The sequence below is a fragment of the Peromyscus maniculatus genome, chromosome 12 (genome assembly GCF_049852395.1).
Source record: "Peromyscus maniculatus bairdii isolate BWxNUB_F1_BW_parent chromosome 12, HU_Pman_BW_mat_3.1, whole genome shotgun sequence".
In the NCBI taxonomy this organism is placed as follows: Eukaryota; Metazoa; Chordata; class Mammalia; order Rodentia; family Cricetidae; genus Peromyscus; species Peromyscus maniculatus.
This window is the reverse complement of record NC_134863.1, coordinates 86,855,130-86,877,397: the sequence shown is the minus strand read 5'-3', so window position 1 is coordinate 86,877,397 and position 22,268 is coordinate 86,855,130. Positions and strand designations below refer to the sequence as shown.

General features: G+C 42.6%; 1 protein-coding gene across 3 annotated transcripts in view; it reads left to right on the top strand.

The window, feature by feature from the left end:
- Positions 1-22,268, top strand: part of Dscam (DS cell adhesion molecule) — a 593,021-nt gene that overhangs the window by 96,073 nt on the left and 474,680 nt on the right. For all 3 annotated transcript variants that reach the window (XR_013043895.1, XM_076549303.1, XM_015999884.3), the window contains exon 2: positions 12,641-12,958. Coding sequence is in view for 2 of the 3 variants with exons in the window: in XM_076549303.1 (XP_076405418.1) it covers positions 12,641-12,958 (318 nt within the window). In the remaining variant the exon portion in view is untranslated. The remainder of the gene's footprint in view (positions 1-12,640; positions 12,959-22,268) is intronic.

Below are 22,268 nucleotides of genomic sequence, written 5' to 3'. Positions count from 1 at the left end.
AAAGAAAAGGTAGCAGACAGCTGTGCAGAGGCTGGTGAAGTGTCCAGCCAACATGCCTTGTCCACCCCAGCATGCTTTTCTTCTGTTGTATTGGATGGTACATTTTGGGACATCTAATCACAGTTTTTTCAATGTCTCTGCCTGATGGTTTCCCGATCTCTCATTTCTGTGTCCATCTCCATGGTGTGAGCTCACTCTTTAGAAATCCATATTATCAACTGTCAGGTTTTGTTGTTTTCTGTTAACTAGTATTGGAATTTATTTTGCCATTAAGGTATTTTGGATCAATAAGACCCCATAGGCTCTCTTGTGAACTTTGTGGAGATAATATTGACCACCATTACCATTGGGATGCATTTTGCATGCTATGTCTGAAACATGCTGCTGTATAGTCAGAGAATGTTCTCTGCAAGGTATACTTTGGGGTTTGAATGAGTTCATTAAGTAAATAGCAAGCCAAAGTAAATAGAAGTAGATGGATAGAAAGAAAGAAGCAAAATATCCAATTAAGTACTCAAAATGTCCATCAGAAATCAGCTGGGGAAGCCCCTCCAGACAGTCAGTTGGAGTTCCCCATTGAGAGTCCTAGGCATATTAGAGTGTCCCCACATTCCCTCTGGTGAGGCTCCACGTGAAAGAACAAATGGTAGAGGGTGGAGATGATGTCATCAAGTCAGGCTCTCAACTCTAGCAGACACTGACTGGGGAGGTTGACATCAGCTGGAGTTCCCGATTGAGCTTTCTCTCCACGGCTGACCTTCTGGCTGCTTTTTCTCAGTGCAAGCATCTTTATACTGTGGGGTAAACAGAAGAGACTTCTATTGAAAATGGTTCACCTTCTAGCTGTCCCCAAGGACATGGTGTTTTCACTCTTGGGCTGTTTTGCTCTTCTTTCTGTGTCACAGAGTTAGGAGCAGCTATCCTCAGACAAGGGGGCTTGGAGATTGAAATGGTTGGGTCTGAAATGGGGGCGGGCCCAGGTTCCAGTGCCAGCTTCTCAGTGAGTGCAAGCAGCACATAATGATTTACCAATACAGTTATGTGTGTTATGTCCTCTGTGCTCTGGCTAGTTATGGTGTGAATTATCTCAGATTTTCTATCTGCTTTGTTTTCCAATTCTCCTTCCCTTGCTTGGTAGGTTCATTACCACATGCAAATGCCAAGACTCATCGGGAAACCCTCTCCAGCCTTCTGAACTTCTCTCTCTATATGTCCCTGTCTATGTATTAGGGTCCTTTAAAAAATAAAATGATGTTTCATTTATAATCTTGTGCATGCTTATGTCTATGTGTGTGTGTGTGTGTGTGTGTGTGTGTGTGTGTGTGTATTGTGTGTGTGAGTGCGCGCATGCAGGTATAGTATCTGTGGAGGCCAGCAAAGGGCATTCTATCCTCAGGAGCTAGAGTTACAGATGATGTGAGCTGCCATGTGGGTGCTGGGAACGAAACCCAGGTCATCTCCAAGGGCAGTAAGTGCTCTTAACCACGGAACCATCTCTCTGGCCCCTCACACTGTCATCTTAACTCAACAATTCTGTTTTTGCTTTGGATTAAAACGTTTGAAACTCTGTCAGGAGGTGAGCAGTCCCTGGCTAGCTTGCTGACTGTATTGCCTGAGTGCGTGGCTGCACAAGACAGGGGTCAGATCCAGTTTTTAGTTTTGTGCCTGTGGCTATTTTTCTTTTTTTCTTTTTCTTTTTTTGTTCTTTTGGTTTTTTTGAGACAGGATTTCTCTGTATAGTTTTGGTGCCTGTCCTGAATCTCGCTCTGTAGACAAGGCTGGCCTCACAGAGATTTGCCTGGCTCTGCCTCCCGAGTGCTGGGATTAAAGGCGTGTGCCACACCTGTGGCTATTTTATCAGTAGACAGGAACTCCCTGCATTGTCTGTCAAGGTCAAGTCTTATCCAGCTTTTATTTCACAAGGAGGTACTTGAACCAGGACTTCAGTGCTGTGGACCAGCAAGTACCATCAACATACATTAGAGTTCAGCATGCTGTTGCTGAAACATATAAGACACATCTTTATAACCGCACTTGGAATTACTTCTCAGACACTTGGATAATTTCCAGGCCACGATAAGACTACCATTCATATGATTTCAGTGGTCAGATCTGGGTAACACTGAGTTTGAAGGCATTAACTCAAAGTAGTTTAGAGTCTCTAAAAGGTTATACTTCCCTAACACATTTACCCAAGGCCGAGTTATATTCCTCTCATTTTGGAAGACCTTTACAGAAAGTGGTATACATATCCACTCATAGGTTCTTGTAAAATCAACAGAAGTATTTTGAACCCAAATGACATATCCACTCAAAGTGAGTGCCCGTGACCTGTAAATCCAGTGTTCTGCCTTAGTTCTCAGACATTCTGACATCTCAGAAGCCATTAACATGCTGAAGTCTCTGTGACACCCATAATACCATCTGTTCATTTCTTTCTTCTTTTAGGGAGTGTGAGGGCTCGATAGAATCTCACTTTATAATTTAGGCTGCTCTTTTCTGAAGGGAAACAGAGGAACAATGGAGCTGTGAATCAGACTTTTCTTCGGGCCTCTAGATCCCAAATAATGACATATTAATTAGGAAAGCTCAGCCTATAGCTTAGGCTTGTTCCTAAATAGCTCAATTGACTCATATTTTTAAATCTATATTCTACCATGTGGCTTTTGCTTTTCTTTCATTAAGTACCTCCATCTTGTATGTCCCTTTTGTTTATGGCTCACCTTTGTGGCCAAACAACAAAGCTGTCACCCTTGTGTCAGACGGACTTTCTCCCAGGGCTCTGTCCACTTATTCTGGGGAGATGATGTTCAGATGTGTCCATGTGATCGGGCTGTTCTCGTGGCTGGCGTGGCAGCTTCCAGGCATCCTTCTCTGGCTTTGCTCCTGTCTATGCCATGCTTCCCTCCTCAATCTCTGACCTGGGAAGCTGCTCTGTTTCAAAACTTGCAATGACTCTCAAATTCTAAACTACAGCTTTTTTAAGGTATAATTTGCTTGCCATAAAATGAACCAAGTTAGAGTATGTAATTCCGTGGTTTTAGTCTATCCACAGATGTGCAGCCTTTAATGGTCCATTTTGGAGCACTTTTAACACCTCAGACGGAAACCCTGCACCATTTGCCGTCACTCCCTGGTCCCTTGAACCCCATTCCAGCCTCAGGAAAACCACTGACCTACATTCCGTCTCTAGAATTTCCTCTCTTGGAAACTTCACGTGACTGTAATCACATGGCCTGTGCTCTTCTGTGGCCAGCTTTCAAATCTCAGTATAGTATCATCCAGGGTCAGCCACACTGTAGCGTATGTTAGTACTTAATTGCTTTTTGTTTTAAATTGCAGAATAACATTCTTATGTATGTGTAAACTACACTTTATCAGCTCTTCAGCTAATGAACACACAGATTATGTCCACATCAACTGTTATAAGCAATGCTGATTTGAACATTTGTATACCGGTCTGTGTGTAGATATATTTTCATTTCTCTCCAGAATGCACCTACTGGTGCAACTACCTATTTTCTGTAGAATTGAGAATACAGCTTTTTGTCTGGACTTTTTGCTGTATCCCATGGCACTGGTGATACTGTGAGCCTTGATTGTTAATGTGCCTGGATCTTGAACCAGCGCCAGACATTTGGCATGTGCTGAGTAAGTATTTACAGGAAAGGGGAATGTAAGGACTTCAGGCTTCTCCTGAGGGGACATAAAGAAACATCTCTTCACCCTAGGTAGAGAGGCACCAACAGACAAAAGGAAGAATTCTGTTCAGTTCCAGCTTGGCAAACTAGTGAGCTTATTGGCATTACTTACAGGAGCACAGGTGACTCAAACATGGCTGTAGTGTGAGAGAGCCCCACCTCACCCATCTGTTACCTCATTTCTAATCTCATAGGACACTTCCTATGGATCTCCTGAACTTCATGACCGATCTTCTCCCTCCATGTGGGGCTGTGAATAGACACAGTCTTGTGAGGGTCTTCAAAGCTACTGATTCAGGATGGAGGTGCTCAGTCCAGAGGGAACCTCTATGTGGCTCAGTGTTGATTATTTGGCTATTTTGGGGGCCTGCCACCCAGCTCCCAAATAAATCACACAGAGACTTATTCTTAATTATGATTGCCCAGTCTTGGGCTTGATTGGCTTGTTTCTAGCCAGCTTTTCTTAACTTTAAATTATCCCATCTACTTTTTGCCTCTGGGCTTTTCCCGTTCTCTTACTTCTGTAAATCTTACTCTTACTCCAGGGCTTGCTGTGTAGCTGGGTGGCTGGCCCCTGGAGTCCTCCTCTTTCTCTGGCTACTTCTTCTTCCTTCCAGATTTCTCCTTTCTTTATCTTCTATCTGCCTGCCAGCCCCACCTATCCTTTCTCTTGCCTTGCTATTGGTCATTTAGTTCTTTATTAGACCATCAGCTGTTTTAGACAGGCACAGTAGAACAGCTTCACAGAGTTAAACTAGTGCACCATAAACAAAAGTAAAACCTTAAAATAATATTCTATAACAGCTCAGCCATGTCCTGAAGTTGCTGTGGTCTGCACTATTCTAGTTTCATTTCTTTTGCTGTGACAGATGGGGTGGGAGAGTTGACTTTGCAATTCCAGGTTACAGTCTGTCACTGTGGGGAAGTCAAGGCAGGCACTGAAAACACCATGTCCACAGTCAGGAGCAGAGAGAGGATCCGTGCATAGATCCTTGCTCCTTCACTTGTCTTTGTTTTAACTCAGCTGGTTTCCTCTTTCTTACACAATCCAGGGCACCAACTTCATGCTGGATCTTCTCACCTCACTTAGTAATCTAGACAACCCCCGAAGGACGTGCCCACAGGGCAGCCTTATCTAGATAGTTCCTCATTGAGACTTCCCATGTGGGTCTCGGTTTAATAAAGTTGACAGTCAAAACTGTCAAGCACAGAGACTCCCAGTTCTCTCCTGACTATGACACTCAGAGTTCTAGAGTGTTATATCTTCTGTTATCACATGGGAAGGCTTCTCCACCTTCCCCGGCTTGGGTTGCTTAGTCATGCATTCCTCTGGAGCACTCAGCAGATAGAATCCTAACTGTTCTCTTAGGCCTCCAGGCTAAAGTGTCCTGAAGTATGGCACTAGACATGTGTGTTGTCAGGGCCTTACCCAAGGCCTGGTCCATTGAGCTAGTCTCAATGAATGTCCCTGAGGGAATGGTTTTGTTATTGCCTTTTTTATGACTTTTCCCCAACCCACCATGTCACCCAACCATGTCTACATTTTAAGAAAGCTGAACATGGATTTGTTTTTCTTTTGTGTGGAACAGTCTCTGTCGCTGGAGCCTGTGCCATATGTGATAACTGTAACATAGTGCCAAGTCTGCAACTGAGAGAAGTCGTCTCCAGAGTTCGACCCTCTGGCTGCTTTCAGTGGGTTTCCCAGGATCTCACATAAGCTCATGCCAAACAGTCTGCTTAGCTTTCTGTTGTTTTTGACATATGTAATTCACTTGGAGGCTGACTGAGCTCTGAGGAGAAGAAGCCTAGATCACAGAGGGATAAGGGGCCACTCCATAGCATGAAATTCCATTATTCTGTTTACACCTGATCCCATAGATAGTAGACACAAAATATGTCTGGACAAGTCTGGGATACCTTTTGCTTGAGACTGGAGATTGCACGCCTTTTCTTCCTTCCTTCCTTCCTTCCTTCCTTCTCCTTCCTTCCTTCCTTCTTCCCACCCTCCCTCCCTCCCTCCCTCCCTCCCTCCCTCCCTCCCTCCCTCCCTCCCTCCCTCCCTCCCTCCTTTCTTTCTTTCTTTCTTTCTTTCTTTCTTTCTTTCTTTCTTTCTTTCTTTCTTTCTTTCTTTCTTTCTTTCTTTCTTTCTTTCAAGTGTCTCATTACATAGCCCTGGCTGTTCTAGAACTCACTATGTAGACCAGGTTGGCCTTGAACTCACAGAGATCTGCCCCCCTCTGCCTCCTGTGAGCTGGGATTAAAGCCATTCACCACCATGCGTGGCTGCATAGCATAAAGAATAGATTAATGTTGTATTATTAAGACCAGTGGTATGAGGTCAGAGAGGGTTGAAAAGTCTTAAAAATATGAGGAGTGGCCAGAATCCTCCACGTCTCTTATTTCTTTACTAGAATTAAATGATTTTAACCTTTTCTGTACAGTCATTTAAAGGATTTCACAAGCTGGCTCTTGGATTGTGACCTTCAACAGCAAACTATATATTTAATTGAGCAATATTTCTTATATACATTTATAGTTTCAAAGATTTTACTATTCTTGGCAAGACCACTTTCAGGATAGGGAAGGATAAATCCAGATATGACCAAGTTTTATTTAGCTCACATTACACACAATTGAATTGGCAGAAGATTAATGTGGGGGAAAATCCCCAGAAATCTGGGTGGAATTAATTAGCCCTGAAGAATGACAGTTACCTCATTCCTAACAATATGTTTGGGGTAATGTCAGTTTCTTAGAAAGCTCAAATGTAAAATTACAGTGCTAGCACCCACGTTTTTATTTGAGTTGAAAACTGTAATGTTGAACTACAGTCTCTGTGCTGATCCAAGCAGATCTCTTAGCTGGTGATGATTTCCATGTTCTGACTTAGGACGCTTTGCTGAAGAGTTCAGTTCTGTTCAGGAGGGCAGTGTCAGAGAAGCCGCTCTCCGATGAGCCCCTAGTGGATATCATGTTCACAAATGTGCTCTTCTCCATGCTGTTCTCGGGGATCACAGCTATCCTTCCTCCTGCCTCAGTTTCCTTTAGCCTTGCTCAGACTCAGGATCACCAAGAGAAAGAAGCATGTCCCAGGTCAGAAGTCTAGGGAAGCCCAAGCCTCATGCACAGAGCCGACCTGAGACTGGGTTTTGTAAAAGGGAATCAACCACATTACTAAAGTAACCTAGAGACATGGAAGGTACTGAGACTGTATGGAATGACATTTGCATGGCTTTTTGAGTGTCATGGAAGGGCAGAGTGAATAGAATATAAGGGAGAGATGACTTCATCTCTCCCTGCCTCCCTGTTCTCCCATTATTAGGACATGGTGCTGGTGCACAGTGTGGAAATGACTGGCCATAGGTTGATCTATTTGCCTAAGCAATAGTGCTGACAGATGAGAGCATGTCCTATGCCCCTACTTGCTCACCACCATAGGCCATTGTGAAACCATCTAACAGCACTGCTTGATGGAGCTCTCTATCAGGTCTGATGACAGCCATGCATCTCATGATGCTCTCCAACCAATAAACCTTTAAAAAATTTAAAAAGTATGTATGCTCATGTATGCAGGTGTATGTGGTGGGTCAATGTGTGCTGCGTGTGCATGTGTGTGTGCAGGTGTGTGCATGCCACAGAGGATGTGTGGAAGTCAGAAGACAATTTTTGGAAATAATTTCTATGTCTTCCCCTTGTTGTAGGGTCCCTCTTCTGTCTGCCACAGTTTGTACTCCAGGCTTGCTGGCCTGTGAGCTTCCAGGTGATTCTTTGGTCTTTCCCTCCCATCTTGCTATGGAAGTACCAGGATCACACATGCTAATCACCACATCTGGCTTCTTTTTATGTGGAATCTGCAATAAAATCAGGTCATCAAGCTCATGTGGGCAAGCTCCTTTACCTGCTGAGCAGTCTTGATGGCCCCTACATTAACCTTTGAGCTAAGGTTACTACTGTCCTGGTACTTGCCAAGTAGGCTATGTTGATACCAGCAAGCTCCAGGAATCTTGTTTCCATCTCTCTAGCAGTGGGATTGTGAGCCTGTGATACCACCTTTGGCCTTTTAAACTTGAGTTCTGAGTAGCAAACCCAGATCCTTATAAAGCAAGCACTTTACCAAGTGAACGAACTCAGCTCCAACCAACTATAGTTGCTGAATCCAGGGTGAATGAGGTCATGAATATGTCAGGTATGTTTTACAAGGGAGGAAGCCATCCCTTCTGTCTCTTTTTAATGATGTTAAGATTTTCCTAGACAGAAGGCTACAGCATGTATGGGCACTAGACAGTGGGCTCTTCAGTATCTCAGTGGCCTGGAGAAGTCTGCCACTAATCAATAGGCACCTGTCTGTGTGTATGGTACCATTGGTGCTACAAGTGGCTTCATGGTATTGGTACTAGTTCTCCTGAATTCTGGGTCTATAAGCCTATAGGTCATTTGCCATTGGCCTCTAGGAAGTGTTGAAGAGTGGGTGTGTGAGGCTGTCCACCACCAGGTGTTTTGACATGCATAGATTGATGGCATCTTCGATGTGTCTCATCTAGACTGTGTAAGCCTCGTGGGATCAAACTCTCATCTCCCTCTCCACGGTGAAGGGCTGAGGCTTGTCTTAAACCTCTGGGTACCTGTATGTCTGCTGGGAGTTAGTCTGTCTTTCTCAGTTTCCATAAATAGTCTGTTCCCTAATTGTGAATGATGGTCCTAGCATGTTTAAAACAGATGTAATTTTGTGAAACAGAAGTTCCATAAAGAAAATTCTGAAAGATTGACAGATTATGAATGGGCATTTGCAATACCACAGTAATATGAGATGAGGCAATGGAGAAATGGTGGGCAAGTAGCATTTGTTAGACATTTTTACAATGCCACATGTTAGAGTTTGGTAAAATTACATCACTGCATTAGTTACCTTTTCATTTGCTATGACAAATACCCAATAAAGTCAACTCGGGAAGGAAGGGTTTATTTTGCCTCAGTTTGAGGCTACAGTCTATCATGTTGGACTTGTCATAGCAGCAGGAGTGTGAAGTGGCTGGTCATACTGTGTCCACAGTCAGGAATCAGAAAGAGATGATGCTCAATTTACCCTTTTGATTCAGTCTAGGACCCAGTCCACAACATCACCGCTACATTCAGGGTGGGTCTTCCCACCTCTGTCGAAGCTCTCTGAAAGCACACCCACAGTCTTACCCAGAGGTGTGTCTCCCAGATAGTCCAAGCCCAATCAAGTGGATGATAATTAATCATACTTATTTTGCATATAAACTTTTATAGAATAAAAGCATTCATAGAATACAGTCTTGCGCCAATCAGTGATGAGGATGCATTCTGAGAAACAACCCACAATACAGTACATGAACATATGTATTCTGATGGTGTTCGTCAGTGGCTTGAGGTGACCTCTTGATAGGATCAAGAAACATGAAAAACAAGATTGTCTCAGTTAGTGTTCTATTGCTGTGAAGAGACACCATAGCATTTAACTAAGGGCGTGCTTACAGTTTCAGAGGCCTAGTCCATCATTATCATGGCAGGGAGAATGGTGGTAGGCATGCAGACAAGCATGGCCCTGGAGAAGTAGCTGAGAGCTTTATATGCTGAGAGCTCTATATCTTGATCCACAGGCAACAGGGAGAAGGAGAGAGACAGAGACAGAGACACAGACAGACAGACAGACAGCTACAGGCAGAGAGAGATACAGAGACAGACAAAGGGAGACAGACACATGTATGGGGGGGGTGCTAGGCCTGGTATGGGCTTTTGAAACTTCAAAACCTATGCCCAGTGACACACCTCCTCCAACAAGGCCATGTCTATTTCAGTAAGGCCATACCTCTTAATCCATCCCAGTCTGGGGACTAAGCATGCAAATATGTGAACCTATGAGGCCACATTCCACACCTTGCTCTCATAGGCTTGTAGCCATATCATAAAGCAAAATGCATTTAGTCCAACTGGAAAAGTCCCCATAAGCTTTCAACACTATATAAATGCCCAAAGTGAAAGTCAAGACAGTCTCTTAACTGTAACCCCCTGTAAAATTAAAATAAAAAAGATCACATACTTCCAACATACAATGGCACAGAATATACATTACTATTCCAAAAGGAAGGAAATGGGGCACAGTGAGGAAATACTGGACCAAAGCAAGACAGAAACTCAATGCGGAAAACTCCAAATTCTGCATCTCCATATCTGATGTCAAAGTACTCCTCAGCTCTCCTTTCAGCTTTTTTGACTGCAACACACTTCTCTCTCTCTCTTGGGCTGGTTCCATGGTTGGCCTGCAGCTTTCCTCTGCAGGCTTTCCATAGCTCTGACATCTTCAAGTCTCCAGCATAATCCAGGTTTTGCCTTCACAGCTTCAGGCAATGGCCTTTCTGGACCTCCATGAAGGGATACCCCTGCCACAAGCCTGGCCACAGTGGCTTTTCTTAACTATGGAGTGAAATTCCACAATCTATTTCTTATGTCCTTCTTGACTTTAAATCTGTCTTGCTAGGGCTGAAACCTGGCCCCTTCCTTGAATTACATTTGCATCAGCTTTCCTTTGTTTGATGGTTTCTTTCACTGCATAAGCTTTCCTTTAATTCCTTTTCACATTTTGAAAGCTTAGCTGCATAGTGTCTTACCCAAGGTTACTATTCCCTTTATCCCATTTAGCATCAGGCTTTTCTTTTAATTTTTTTTTTTATCTCCATGAACACAGGATTTGGCTCCAGCATTACACAGCCTGGTGCTCTTTTTCTCTTCAAATGGTTCATTTGCGTTTTTCTTTGCCCTGCTGGCACCTTTTCACTGTAGATCTGCATAAGGTTAGCACTAATAATCACGTGACATGGTCAGTACTAGGAAGGGCTGCTGCCAGGTCACGCTGCATGCCATGCTACTCATTGTAAGCCCTTTTCATGTAAATTGGCAAACTGTGCATACAGAAAGTGGTTAAACCAATAACCTGGTAGATCATGAATCTGGTAAGTGTCATGTATCATCAATAAATGGCCCAACACTGATGGCATTTCTAGCAGAGGTATGTGGGAAGACATTGGTCACAATGCTGGAATCTGTAAGGAAGCCCGCACATCTTCAGTGGCAGGAAGACAGATGTCTACACATGTGGTGCTCTTGTTTAGCTGTGATCTGAGCCACATACATGCCCAGCCTCCCTCCAGAGCTCTGAGGCTCTGCTCCTAGCAGGGTATGGCCCACCATACCCTCATATTTAGTGAGCAGACTGAGTCTTGGTTGTCCAAAACCAGTTCCATTATTTTTATTTTTTTATTTCATGTACATTGGCATTTTGCCTGCATTTATGTCTGTGTGAGGGTGTTTGTTCCCCTGGAACTGGAGTTACAGACAGTTGTGAGCTACCATGTGAGTGCTGGGAATTGAACCCAGGTCCTCTGAAAGAGAAGTCAGTGCCCTTAACCACCGAGCCATCTCTCCAGCCCCATGATCTACATAAACAGTGCCAAGTTACTCACCTCAAATCATCTCAACTGAGTAATTGTAAGTAGCTGGGTGCATTCATTTATCAGACTTAGTAGCAACTGCACCTGACTCCAAGGCCCACATCTGCTCTGTCACACAGTCCTGAGAAAAACTAGATGAGGATGCACAGGTCCTGATCCATCTGTGAGGACCAGCCTTAGAAACCCACACACAGGAGGGAAGCTGTATTGTCACCTAATCCAAAGATGAGAAAACAAATCCTAAAAGAAAGATGGAATCCTGGTTTTGTTATTCATAGCTTCTGTCCCTCATCGGGACACTCATCAAAACCTCCATGTTGTCTTCTGCAAGGGCTCCCATTTAACTTCACAGAACTGCTGTTCAGAGAGGAAGGGATGACACCCTGGGTCCTAATGCTGGTTGCCTAGAATAGACACTCCACTCTAGTGTTCTTGTCTCTGACCAGCACTTTTTCTCTCTTAGAGTTGCATGCTGGCCTGTGTTTCTGCTCTTAGAAGGAAGGTGTCTGATCAGCCCTGTTCACTGTCCTTACACATGTTTGTATTTTGGGCTCTAGCAGTTGAGTTTCATAGTTTCACATACAAACACTATACCTCATATGTTTGACGTGGAGTAAAACACAGATACTCACTAAATGAGCTTTAAAAAAAACCCAACCAGATGTGCAGGGACAGGTTGTAGATTTGATTCCTGGGCATTAAAACAGAAATGATTTGAATCAGAAGATGAGTAAAACAGTTCTGAGAGTAATCTCATATCAAATATGCACATGAAGACACTCCTGTTATCTCTGTAGAGACACTTGGGGTTCTGTGTATGAGGTGACATGTTGTAACTGCATAGGCACTTGGGTAGATTGTCTGCAAGGACAAGCATCCAGGTCAGAGCAGAGATGGCAGGGTGAAAGCATGGCATGATGCCTTGTGCATTGTGGCTATGACATTTCATTTTCTTTTAAAATGCTTTGTATGTCATCTTTAGTTTTTACCTTTTAAAATGGTGGCTGATTTCATTCAAAAATGGGTCTCAGTGTAGCTGATAAATGGAGCCTTCAATCCTAGGCCTGGTTGTGGGGTTTCACTCCCTGCTTCTTGTTATGGAGGGTCCATTTGTAGTTGGAGCCTGCTCCCCAGAATGAAAACTGCCAGGCCCTATTCTCCAGGAAACATAGCTTCTATTGAGGAGGAGGAGGAGGAGGAGGGGAATCCATGCATCTAAAATTAATACAGAATACAGCTGTGGTCATCAGAGACAGAGCAGGTCATGGGGCATGCACTTAAGTCCCCCTGAGGTTGCCTATCTGCTGCATACAAAGTATGAATACAGCATCACTCCTTCCCTCCCAAGCCCAGGCTCTCTGTAGTGCTTTGAGCAATGCTAAGCCACCCAGTCCAATGGAGTCCTCTGTTGTTTCTCAGAGTAACCCTGGGAGGCCAGGCTGACTGACAGGTCTCTGTTCTCTCTTGCAGTTTTCAGTGAAGAGCCCCACTCCAGCCTCTACTTTGTCAATGCATCGCTGCAAGAGGTAGTGTTTGCAAGCACGTCGGGGACGCTGGTGCCCTGCCCGGCTGCAGGCATCCCTCCTGTGACTCTCAGATGGTACCTAGCGACGGGCGAGGAGATCTACGATGTCCCCGGGATCCGCCACGTCCATCCCAACGGCACTCTCCAGATTTTCCCCTTCCCTCCTTCAAGCTTCAGCACCTTAATCCATGACAATACTTACTATTGCACAGCTGAAAACCCTTCAGGGAAAATTAGAAGTCAGGATGTCCACATCAAGGCTGGTGAGTAGCCCTCTTCCTTGGGTCCACTTGGATGGGGGGAGAAAGACAGAATGGCTGAGGACCCGTGGACCTTGTTAGCTCATGGGGATACTGCTGGTCCTGGTGGTTACAGTTTCCTTCACTAAATTTTAGTGTCCCAGGAACTAAATCTAGAAAAGAATGATTTGTGGACAGGGAAGAAGGCATGAAGACCTAAGCTTGTATTCTCCAGCAACATACAAATAAAAAAGGCAGATGTGGCCACATCCCTGTAACCCCAGCACTGTGAAGAGTGGAGAAGGAGGGTCTTTGTGGTTTTGTGGCTTCCAGCCTAGCTCAGGGTTCAGAGAGAGGTCCAGTCTCAAGAGGAATAAGGTGGAAAGGGATAGAGCAGAAACCGATGTCTTCCTTTGGCCCTGTGCCATGAGTACATATATGTATACTCATGTGTCCAAATATTACACTCATATGAATGTAATGGTTACCATGCCAACTTTATTGTATTTGCACATGATGGTACATTTTTGGAAACATGTTTCCAGTGGCTCACCCCTGTGTATGCGTCCACCCAGTTCCCTGCTTGTCTATCCCATATGCCTCCTGGAGGGAGGGGGATGGAGAGAAATTAAGGCCACTATTTGAGCAGAGAAGAAAACAAGCAGCCTAAATGCATGTTATAATGGAAAGAGAGTTGACCCAATAGTCTCACTTTGCCATTGATATAAAAAGGCTGTGTTCACCTTCCTGATGGCATTACATGTCGCTGAAATGTGTTCCCTTTAAGAACATGTTGTATCTTTTAAAACTCACTCTTGTTACAAAGTCAGCTCCTATATCCCACCTGAGATTCACAGACCCCAGAGGATTTCACTACAGAACATACCATGGCCTTCTATGGTGTCAACAAAGTCCAGTAATGTAAACTCCCAGCTAGGAGAGCCCTGCTAGCAAACAATTTGGGTATCAGAAATGCCTGAGTGGTGGGGCATGGTGGTGGCATAACACAGTGAATGACCATGTGTGATCTTCACAGTTGTACTGGTCAATGCTGGAAGCTTAAGAGTTGTTTCTACAGTGGTTGGGGAGGCGCTGTTGGAAGACACCAGGGCATGAGCAAAGTATGTGATGTTTTTGGAAAGTCTGCATATGATCACTTTGATATAAACAATCTTTCATTCAGGAGTGACTCACATTGCCAGCTCCTCAGTTCACAAACCTGCAAAGAATGTACTAAGAACAAGCAGAAGATTGATTGGCTTTAGTCAGGAGCTGGGAACACGAAATGTGTCAAGTTGCTAAAATAAAGCAAATGAAATTGGGTAGGGAACATCATAGCCTGACATCCCAGATACCTTTGGCAGCTGAGCATTTATTTATAGTCTACAAAATACAACTATAGAAAGACCTGGAAGTTCAGATAGCTTTCTCTGTGTTTGGATCCATGGTTTTTGACTTGGGTTTTCTATCAGGTAGACTGGTTCAATGCTCAGTGTTCACTTGTTTTCAGTGTTGTGGGCGGTGAGTGGTGTATGTACATGTAATACTTACGTTGGGTGTCTTCCTCAGTCACTTTCTACTTTCTACCTCATTGTTTAAGATAGGCTCTTTCAATGAGTCTGAAGTGGGATATATATATATATATATATATATATATATATATATATATGATATGTATAGTGGGATATATATATATATATATTATATATATCCCACCAAATCCAATTAGTGTTGCCCATGTATACATATATACATGTGTCAAGGGCCTTCCTCTGAATCATAGTCAACTTATCACAGATCACACTCTGAAGGAAACTGACTCTCCCTCCTCCAGTAGCTATCAGCTGCCAAAATCTCCTCAGCTTTAGTGGGGTGGTAGTGGTTGTGATCCCCTCCCCTTCCATGCTGAAATGTTGTATGTATGGTTTAATCTTGTGTAGTTTAATGCCGGCAACCACAGCTCTGAGAAGTTTATGAGTACAATAGACCTCTCCTGTTTTGCCCTGATCCTCTCTGACTGCCGATTCTTACTGTCTTTGCATGATTCTGACTTCTCCTGATCCTCTCTGACCTCTGGTTCTTACTATCTTTGCATGATTCTGACTTAGGCTTAGGTACCTGAAAGTGGAGCTGTTTCTGCTTACTGTGCCTCATTAACTTGCATTCATAGTTCTAACATAAAACACTTCTTTGTCCAAAGACTGGGTGTGCATGGGCCACTGTCATGGTGCTGTCTCTTGCCTGTCTGTGTGTGCCAATTAGCAAATAGCAGTGAGTTGTAGGAGCTCAGGAAGGTCAAACATATCCAGCACATGCTTCCTCCTGAGCAAACTGTGGCTAATGGCTTTAACTTATGGCCCAGGTGAAGTAGCAGGAGCCTTTTATCTGAACAAACAACAAAGCAAACAAAGGAAACACCCAGAAAGGTACAAATACACAAGCCTACAATTTCCTGGACTGGGCCCTGGAGGAGCAAGAACCAACCTGCCTGGGATTTGCCTCTGTAATACCTCATCTTTCTTGATGGAGGACACAGAAATCCACATGTGGATACCACAGCAGGTTTATTCATAGGTGTGCCAGCAAGAGCTGCTGAGAGAGCTCTTGTCCTTAAAGGGGACAGGTAATGATGAAGAGTCTCTCCTGTATTAATGGTTAGCTGGGCTCTTCTGAATCCTGTCTTCTCAGCCATACTCAACCATAGTCTCCCGTGTCTATTGTCCTAGTGTCTAGTTTTAGCAGGAATGCTGCTAAGCCATTCCCTGACATTTGATTATGTTCTTGACTACCGCCACTCTTCCTCCATTTAATGCATACATTTTTGGTGTGCCTGTAGCAAGAATAGCACTCTGCTAGTTTAAGAAGAATTACCTATCTTTGATGTCTCTTTGTACTAATTTTATATCATAAAACATAATTGAACATTTAAGCACAGATGATACCTGTGTCTTGTGTGGTATGCAGAAAGGAAATGTCTGACAGCCAGGGCATTAAACCTTAACATAAAGTCAGGAAAATCTAATAACACGATTCTTTTACTAAGTGTGTCATGGCATAATACCACCCTATTGGGATGGTGATGAGCTAAAGATACATACTATTATGTCTGAAGCAATATTAAAATAACTCACTAGGTAATAAGTCAACCAAGAAGGGAAATGGTAGTCCTTAAAAAAATAGTCTAAAACTTGGGACTGGAGAGATGGCGCAGCAGTTAAAGCACTGATGATCTTACAGAGGACCTGGGTTCTGTTCTCAGCAACCAGGTGCGGGCTCACAACCAACTCCTATTCAAGGGGATCTGATGCCCTCTTCTGGACTCTGGTCACTGCACACACTTGTTACACACTGTAAATACATGCAAAATACCCATACATGTAAAAATATACAAATCTAAAGGAACGATAACCCAAAAGAAAGAAAATTAGAAAATATAAAACAGATATCAGCAATGATAAAGCAATCAGAGAGCAAAACAATGAAGTTAAATGTAAGGATATTCAATGTCGGAGTCACATGCTAACATTCAAGTCATGTCAATCACAAGGCAAAGACAGCAAGACTAGATTCAACACCTCCTGAGAGAAACTCTCTTGAAACAAAGACACAGAGAGTTATTTGTCCCTGAGACCACAGACTTTTTTCCTCAAAGAGGTTTATTTAGCTCACACTTTTGAAGGTTGTAAATCCAAGGTAGGATGGCTGTACCTGGTGAGGGCCACTTAACTTGGTCACAACCATGGCAGAAAATGGAAGGGGAGTTACTACAGGGACAGGCAAGAAGCTTATGTGTCAGGGCCAAGTCTATTATCATAGTGACTTGGTCTCATGGGAACTGATTGGGATCCCACAAGAAGTACATGAATCCCTTCTAGAGCCACACCACTGATAACCCAGTCATCTCCCGCTCTTTGGCACCTCATTAACCTTCCAACACCTGTCTTCACCCTCACAGCAAGGAGGAAGATACCGGAACACAGACCTTCAGTGGGCACACTCCTGCCATGTCCCAATCACAACAAGTAGGTTCAAAATAAAAGGGTAGGGAAAGTGCCATGGTCATCCAGGCAAATCTGGGTAAACCACTGCCAGAAAGATGGAGTAGATTTGCTGTTTATTATCAGGCAAGTATGTTTTCTATCCAAGAATAACACACAGCTAAAGAGGTCATTTCATAAGGTAAGAAGATAGTTAAATAAGATGGTATGACTATCATAAATTTTATGCAAACTGGTACAACATCAGTGAGAAGAAGAATTGCAATTATAGCAGAGGAACTCAGTGCCCCTCTGTTGGTGATTGATAGAAGAGGAAACAGAACAAGTGGGAATAGAGAGTCCTTGAGTGAGATCACCGATCAACTTGGTCAGTTCATATTTAAATAAAGAGTAGTCTATCCAACAGCACAGCACACATTCTCTTCTGGAATACACAGACATTTATTATAACATCTTGGGCAGTAAAACAAGTTTTAGATGACCCTTACATCATATAATACTTGCTATTTGATCAAAGTGGAATTAAATTAGAAATTAATAACAAATCTCTGTGAAATCACCTATGAAAAAATATCTGAGTACAAAATACACTTCTAAATGATATATGTCTTAGGGTAGAGAGATAGCTCAGGGGTCAAGTGCTTCCTGTTCTTTCAGAGAACTGGAGTTTGGTTCCCAGCACCATGTGAGGTGGTTCACAACATACCTGCAACTCCCACTCGGGAATCCAACACCTTCTTCTGATTTTTGTGGATACCCAATTCAAGTTCTTAGACATATATGCACACATAAATAATAATAAACCATGGTTTATATCCCAGAAAACTTAGAAGTTTACAGAAATAATTGAACTTTGGATCAATCCCAGGGACCACAAGAAAGTTAAAAAAAAAAAATCAGGGGTAGGGGAGGAGGAGGCCTAGTGCTGTGTAATGCTGCTCTCTAGCACTCCTGGACTCAGCTGTGAATACTTGCATCTGACTTGCAAGATAATGTATTAGGAGGGGAAGGGACTGACAAGGCCCCACCTGTCCCTGAGAATATATTGGCAGTTAACAGCTGCTGGGGGAGGGATATACATTTTCTTTAGTATTGTAGCCGCTAGGAAGAGGCTCATGTTCCTGTAATAGCATCTAACATTTCTGTAAGCAACCCTAACAAAATGCATTGGGTCACCAAGGAAATAAAACACACATGAAAGTAGAAGGGAGATGGGATAAGTTGGGAAGAGGACAAGAGAGGATAATAGGGTAAATGTGATCAGATGCATTATGAACATGTATGAAAATGCAATCAAACCCATTATCATGCATAATTAATATATATTAATACAAATGTTACAAAAATAATTGGGATCTTACCAAAGTAGTATAGAATGTATAGCTCTGAACACCTATGAAGTTACATGTGAAGAGAGGTCTCAAAAGGTGATCTTATTTTCAATGTTAAATATAAAGAAGAAATTAGAATATGTAATATATACATTAGAAATATAATAAAAGAAAACAAAGGTTGTTGGAGTAAGAAACACAGAGAAGATTTTTGTTTGGATCTGGTCTGGAAAGCGTGAGAGGATCCCATGGAATTATAAATGGATTCTTTCAAAGGAGTTGATAAAATATACATACTGCTGGGCAAATGGAAGGAGAAATGAGAGAGAATAAAGTAACTTCTCTACACTGGGAAGGACATTCACACATGTTTTACAAGTGTTAAAATGACTATAAGTGAATATTAAGGACAAATAGAGATCAATAAATTCCATAACATATATGAAGTGAACAATCCCTCTAAAGACTCAAAATCTCAAAACTCACTTGAGAATTAAAGAATTGAATTTGTGGGTAAAAATTTCTGATGATAAAATCTAAGGATCTTATAGCTTCACTTTGACTTCTAATAAACATTTGAGACAGAAATAATAAAAATTCTAAGGTGATTATTCCAGGAAATTGAACAAGAATTAATATTTCCTCAAATCATTCTAGGCTAACATTACCCTGATTCAAACATGACACGTGTATTATGAGAAAATAAAACTATAAGCAAGTGTCTCTCAAATGTGGCTATAAAATTTTCAAACCTTTGGCAAATCGAATCAAATAACATATAAAAGATATTCCATGCAAGGAGTATCTCCGGAAGACACAGATAGCTTCAGACTTGAAAACTGATCAGTTAATTCACTCTATTGCCATATTAAATAAAAGTGAAAACAAGTAGATCATTTTATGTGATGCAGAAAATTATTAGATAGCTCTGCATCTCATGATTAGGAAGCAGAAACCTCAGAAGACTTGGAGTAGGCGAGACTTTTCTCATTCTAGCAAAGGCAGAAATCCAGGTCTGCTTAACATCAGAAAAGATGACCAAAGAGTAAATGCTTCCCCAGAACTCAGGAACAATGTCGGGTTCTGCTTTGACTGTCTCTGCTTTGGAAGTTGTAGCCAGAGCAGTGTGATAAGAAAAGAAATAAAATATTACAAAGACTGAAGCTTAGGATGGGGCCCAGGCTCAGTGAGCAAAGTTTGCTGTGCAAGAATGAAGAGAAGTGTTGGGTCGCCATTGTGTGCCCAGTGGGCATGGTGGCCGCCTGTAATTCAGTTGGGAAGGTGAACTGGGATTTCTGCATCAGGCTCAGTCAGTGATCTCTGGACTCATGGAGGGACCCTCCCTGGATTAATAAGATAGAGAGGGATTAAGAAACACTCTAGATGTCAACCTCAGCCTTCCATATGCCTGTGCATACACATGAATATACATCAATCAAGCAACCACAAACACACACATGCAATATATCTTACTTCCTCCCCCCAAATTAAAAAAAATACTTACACATCTTTGTCAATGTAATTATGAGTGTGGAAAATCTGATATGATCCATTAAAAAAAAACTACTAGGACTAACATGTAGGTCTGTCAAGACCATGGTAATCAACTCAACACAAACAATCTTTAAAAGTAGTAGTTACAATAGAATCAAAACTAAGTGATATTCAGGAATAAATTTCACCCCAAATTTGAAAGAACATTACATACAATTCCAAAAGCCTGCAGCAACTAAAGGAGGCAGAAATCAATGGAGAAATAATATTTTTTTTCATGAGCTGGGGATTCAGTGTTAAGGTGTTACCTCTTTCCAAAATGTCTATGAATTCAAGAGAAGCCCCAAGATGCCCAGAAGGCTTTTGAAAAACAAAAATCAAGTCGATTCTAAAACACATAAAAAAAAACCAAAAAGTATTTGGAATGGTCAAAACAATCTTAGAAAGTGAATAATTACTCGGGAAAGCCAACATCATTTATCTTAATATTTACTGTAAGGATAATGATTATAAATAAAAGCAGTACAGCACTATGGATAGCAAGAAGTGAGGAAAGATGCCCAGATAATCCAGTGGATAATGGACATCTGTTTTGATAAATGAGGCTGATAAACTTGTATATCCATATATTAAAAGTTAAGGTTTGACCCAGGCCTCAAGCAAATGTTCAAACCAACTCAAAGTGATTTCTGTATCTAAACACCAAGCAGCAGTTGTGGAAATCACCGAATAGAAATGGCAAGAACTAGATAAAGTTTTGTGTGGAAGATTTCCTACATGTGGCTTTATCTATTACATAATCTGTAATAGATGATTATGCCAGCAGCTAGTGCTGTCAGGATGGGTGACCTCACAGCTCGTGTGCAGAGTGCTCACTGTGGGACAAGGGCTCTGAGCACAGTCGGGAGTCTATCTTTACATTGTAACTGTCCCTTTTTCTTCAGGAGTATGACATTAAGTAACAAATAAAAACAGGGTTAGAGAAAAACCACACAAGAAAGAAAACTGTACATTTTAATATCTTTATATTAAAAAATATTTTTTACTTTTATTCCTGTGTTTATGAATCTTCATGTATGTGCATGTGTGCACAGGTGCCTATGGAGTCCAGAAAAGGGCATCATATTCTCTGGAGCTGGAGCAGCAAGTGAGAGCTGCCATGTGCTTGCTGGGAACTGAACCCAGGTCCTCTGGAAGAGCAGCCAGTGCTCTTAACTACTGAGCCATCTCTCTAGCCCTTATATTTTAATATCTTTTAACTGAACCCCAAATTTCTTTTTTCTCTTGGCCCCAGAAATTGTATAGTTGACTTTGATCAAACTTTGAATTAAATTAATTTTTGCAGTACAACAGGCTATTTTAAAATCATTTTTCAAAGGGGTGCTGCCTACTAGAGACATATATCAGCAAAAGAAGGAGAGATGCATCCATGCTACTCCTCTTGTTCAGCGAGTAGTCCTGATTTGTCCTCTAGTAATCAATACAGTCTCTTTCTTCTGACCCCTAACTCCATACCTCATATGGTCGGTGAAAGACCTAGTGAATGCAGTGGAGGCGTGGAGGTGTGGTAGCCCTTGGTCAAGAGCATCTGTATTAGTTACTCTGAGCTTGGACCTGCAGCCTCTGGAGGACTGCTTGGTGATTGGCACCATGGCACACAGGCAAGACTGTGCAGTCCTGAGAATATCACTGCAGGCCCAGCACTGAGCCAGAGACAGGTCTGCACAGATAAGGGAGGATTCTGTGCTGCAAAAGAGGTGGGGGTAGGGACTCCATTGCAAGCCCACAGTTGGGCACCTACTTTCTCTGGACTCCCTGTGTCCCTCTCCCTCACAGCTTGTCTGGGTCATGTCCTTAACCCTACATCTCTCAGAGCTCCTTCTAGGGAGAACACAACTTAGTACACTTAGGCATCCACAGACCTACGTTCCTAGGAGGTCACTGAAGTCAATGCAAGGTTGTACATAAGGAGGGATGACCATATTTACTGAGCATTTGCTATGTGCCTGTGTCAGAAGTATCTACAATGGTGTGTGTGTGTGTGTGTGTGTGTGTGTGTGTGTGTGTGTGTGTGTGTGTGTGTTCGTGTTCATGAGTGTATAAGCACATGTATGCTTTGCAGGCAGAACTCAGAGGTAGATGTTAGGTGTCTCAGTTGTTTTCTAATTTGTTTTTTGAGACAAAGTTTTTCATTGAACCAACTCTGCTAGGCTGGCTGCCAGTGAGCTCTGGGCATCTTCCTGTCTCCTTGTCCCCGGCACTATGTGGGTGCTGGAGATCTGAACTCAGGTCCTCTGGTTTACCCAGCAGGCAGTGTACTGACTGAGCCATCTCCCCAGCCCCTATGATGGCTTTTAGACAGATTGTTCCATTGTTGGTCTTTAGAATGAAGGATGGGGGAGATGTTTGGACACAAGGTATTAGTGAACCAAGTGACATCACTGTTTTAGGACCTGGAGCTGAACTAATAGAGGATAGAAGCAATAGTCACAGAGGCTTAAAATCATGACT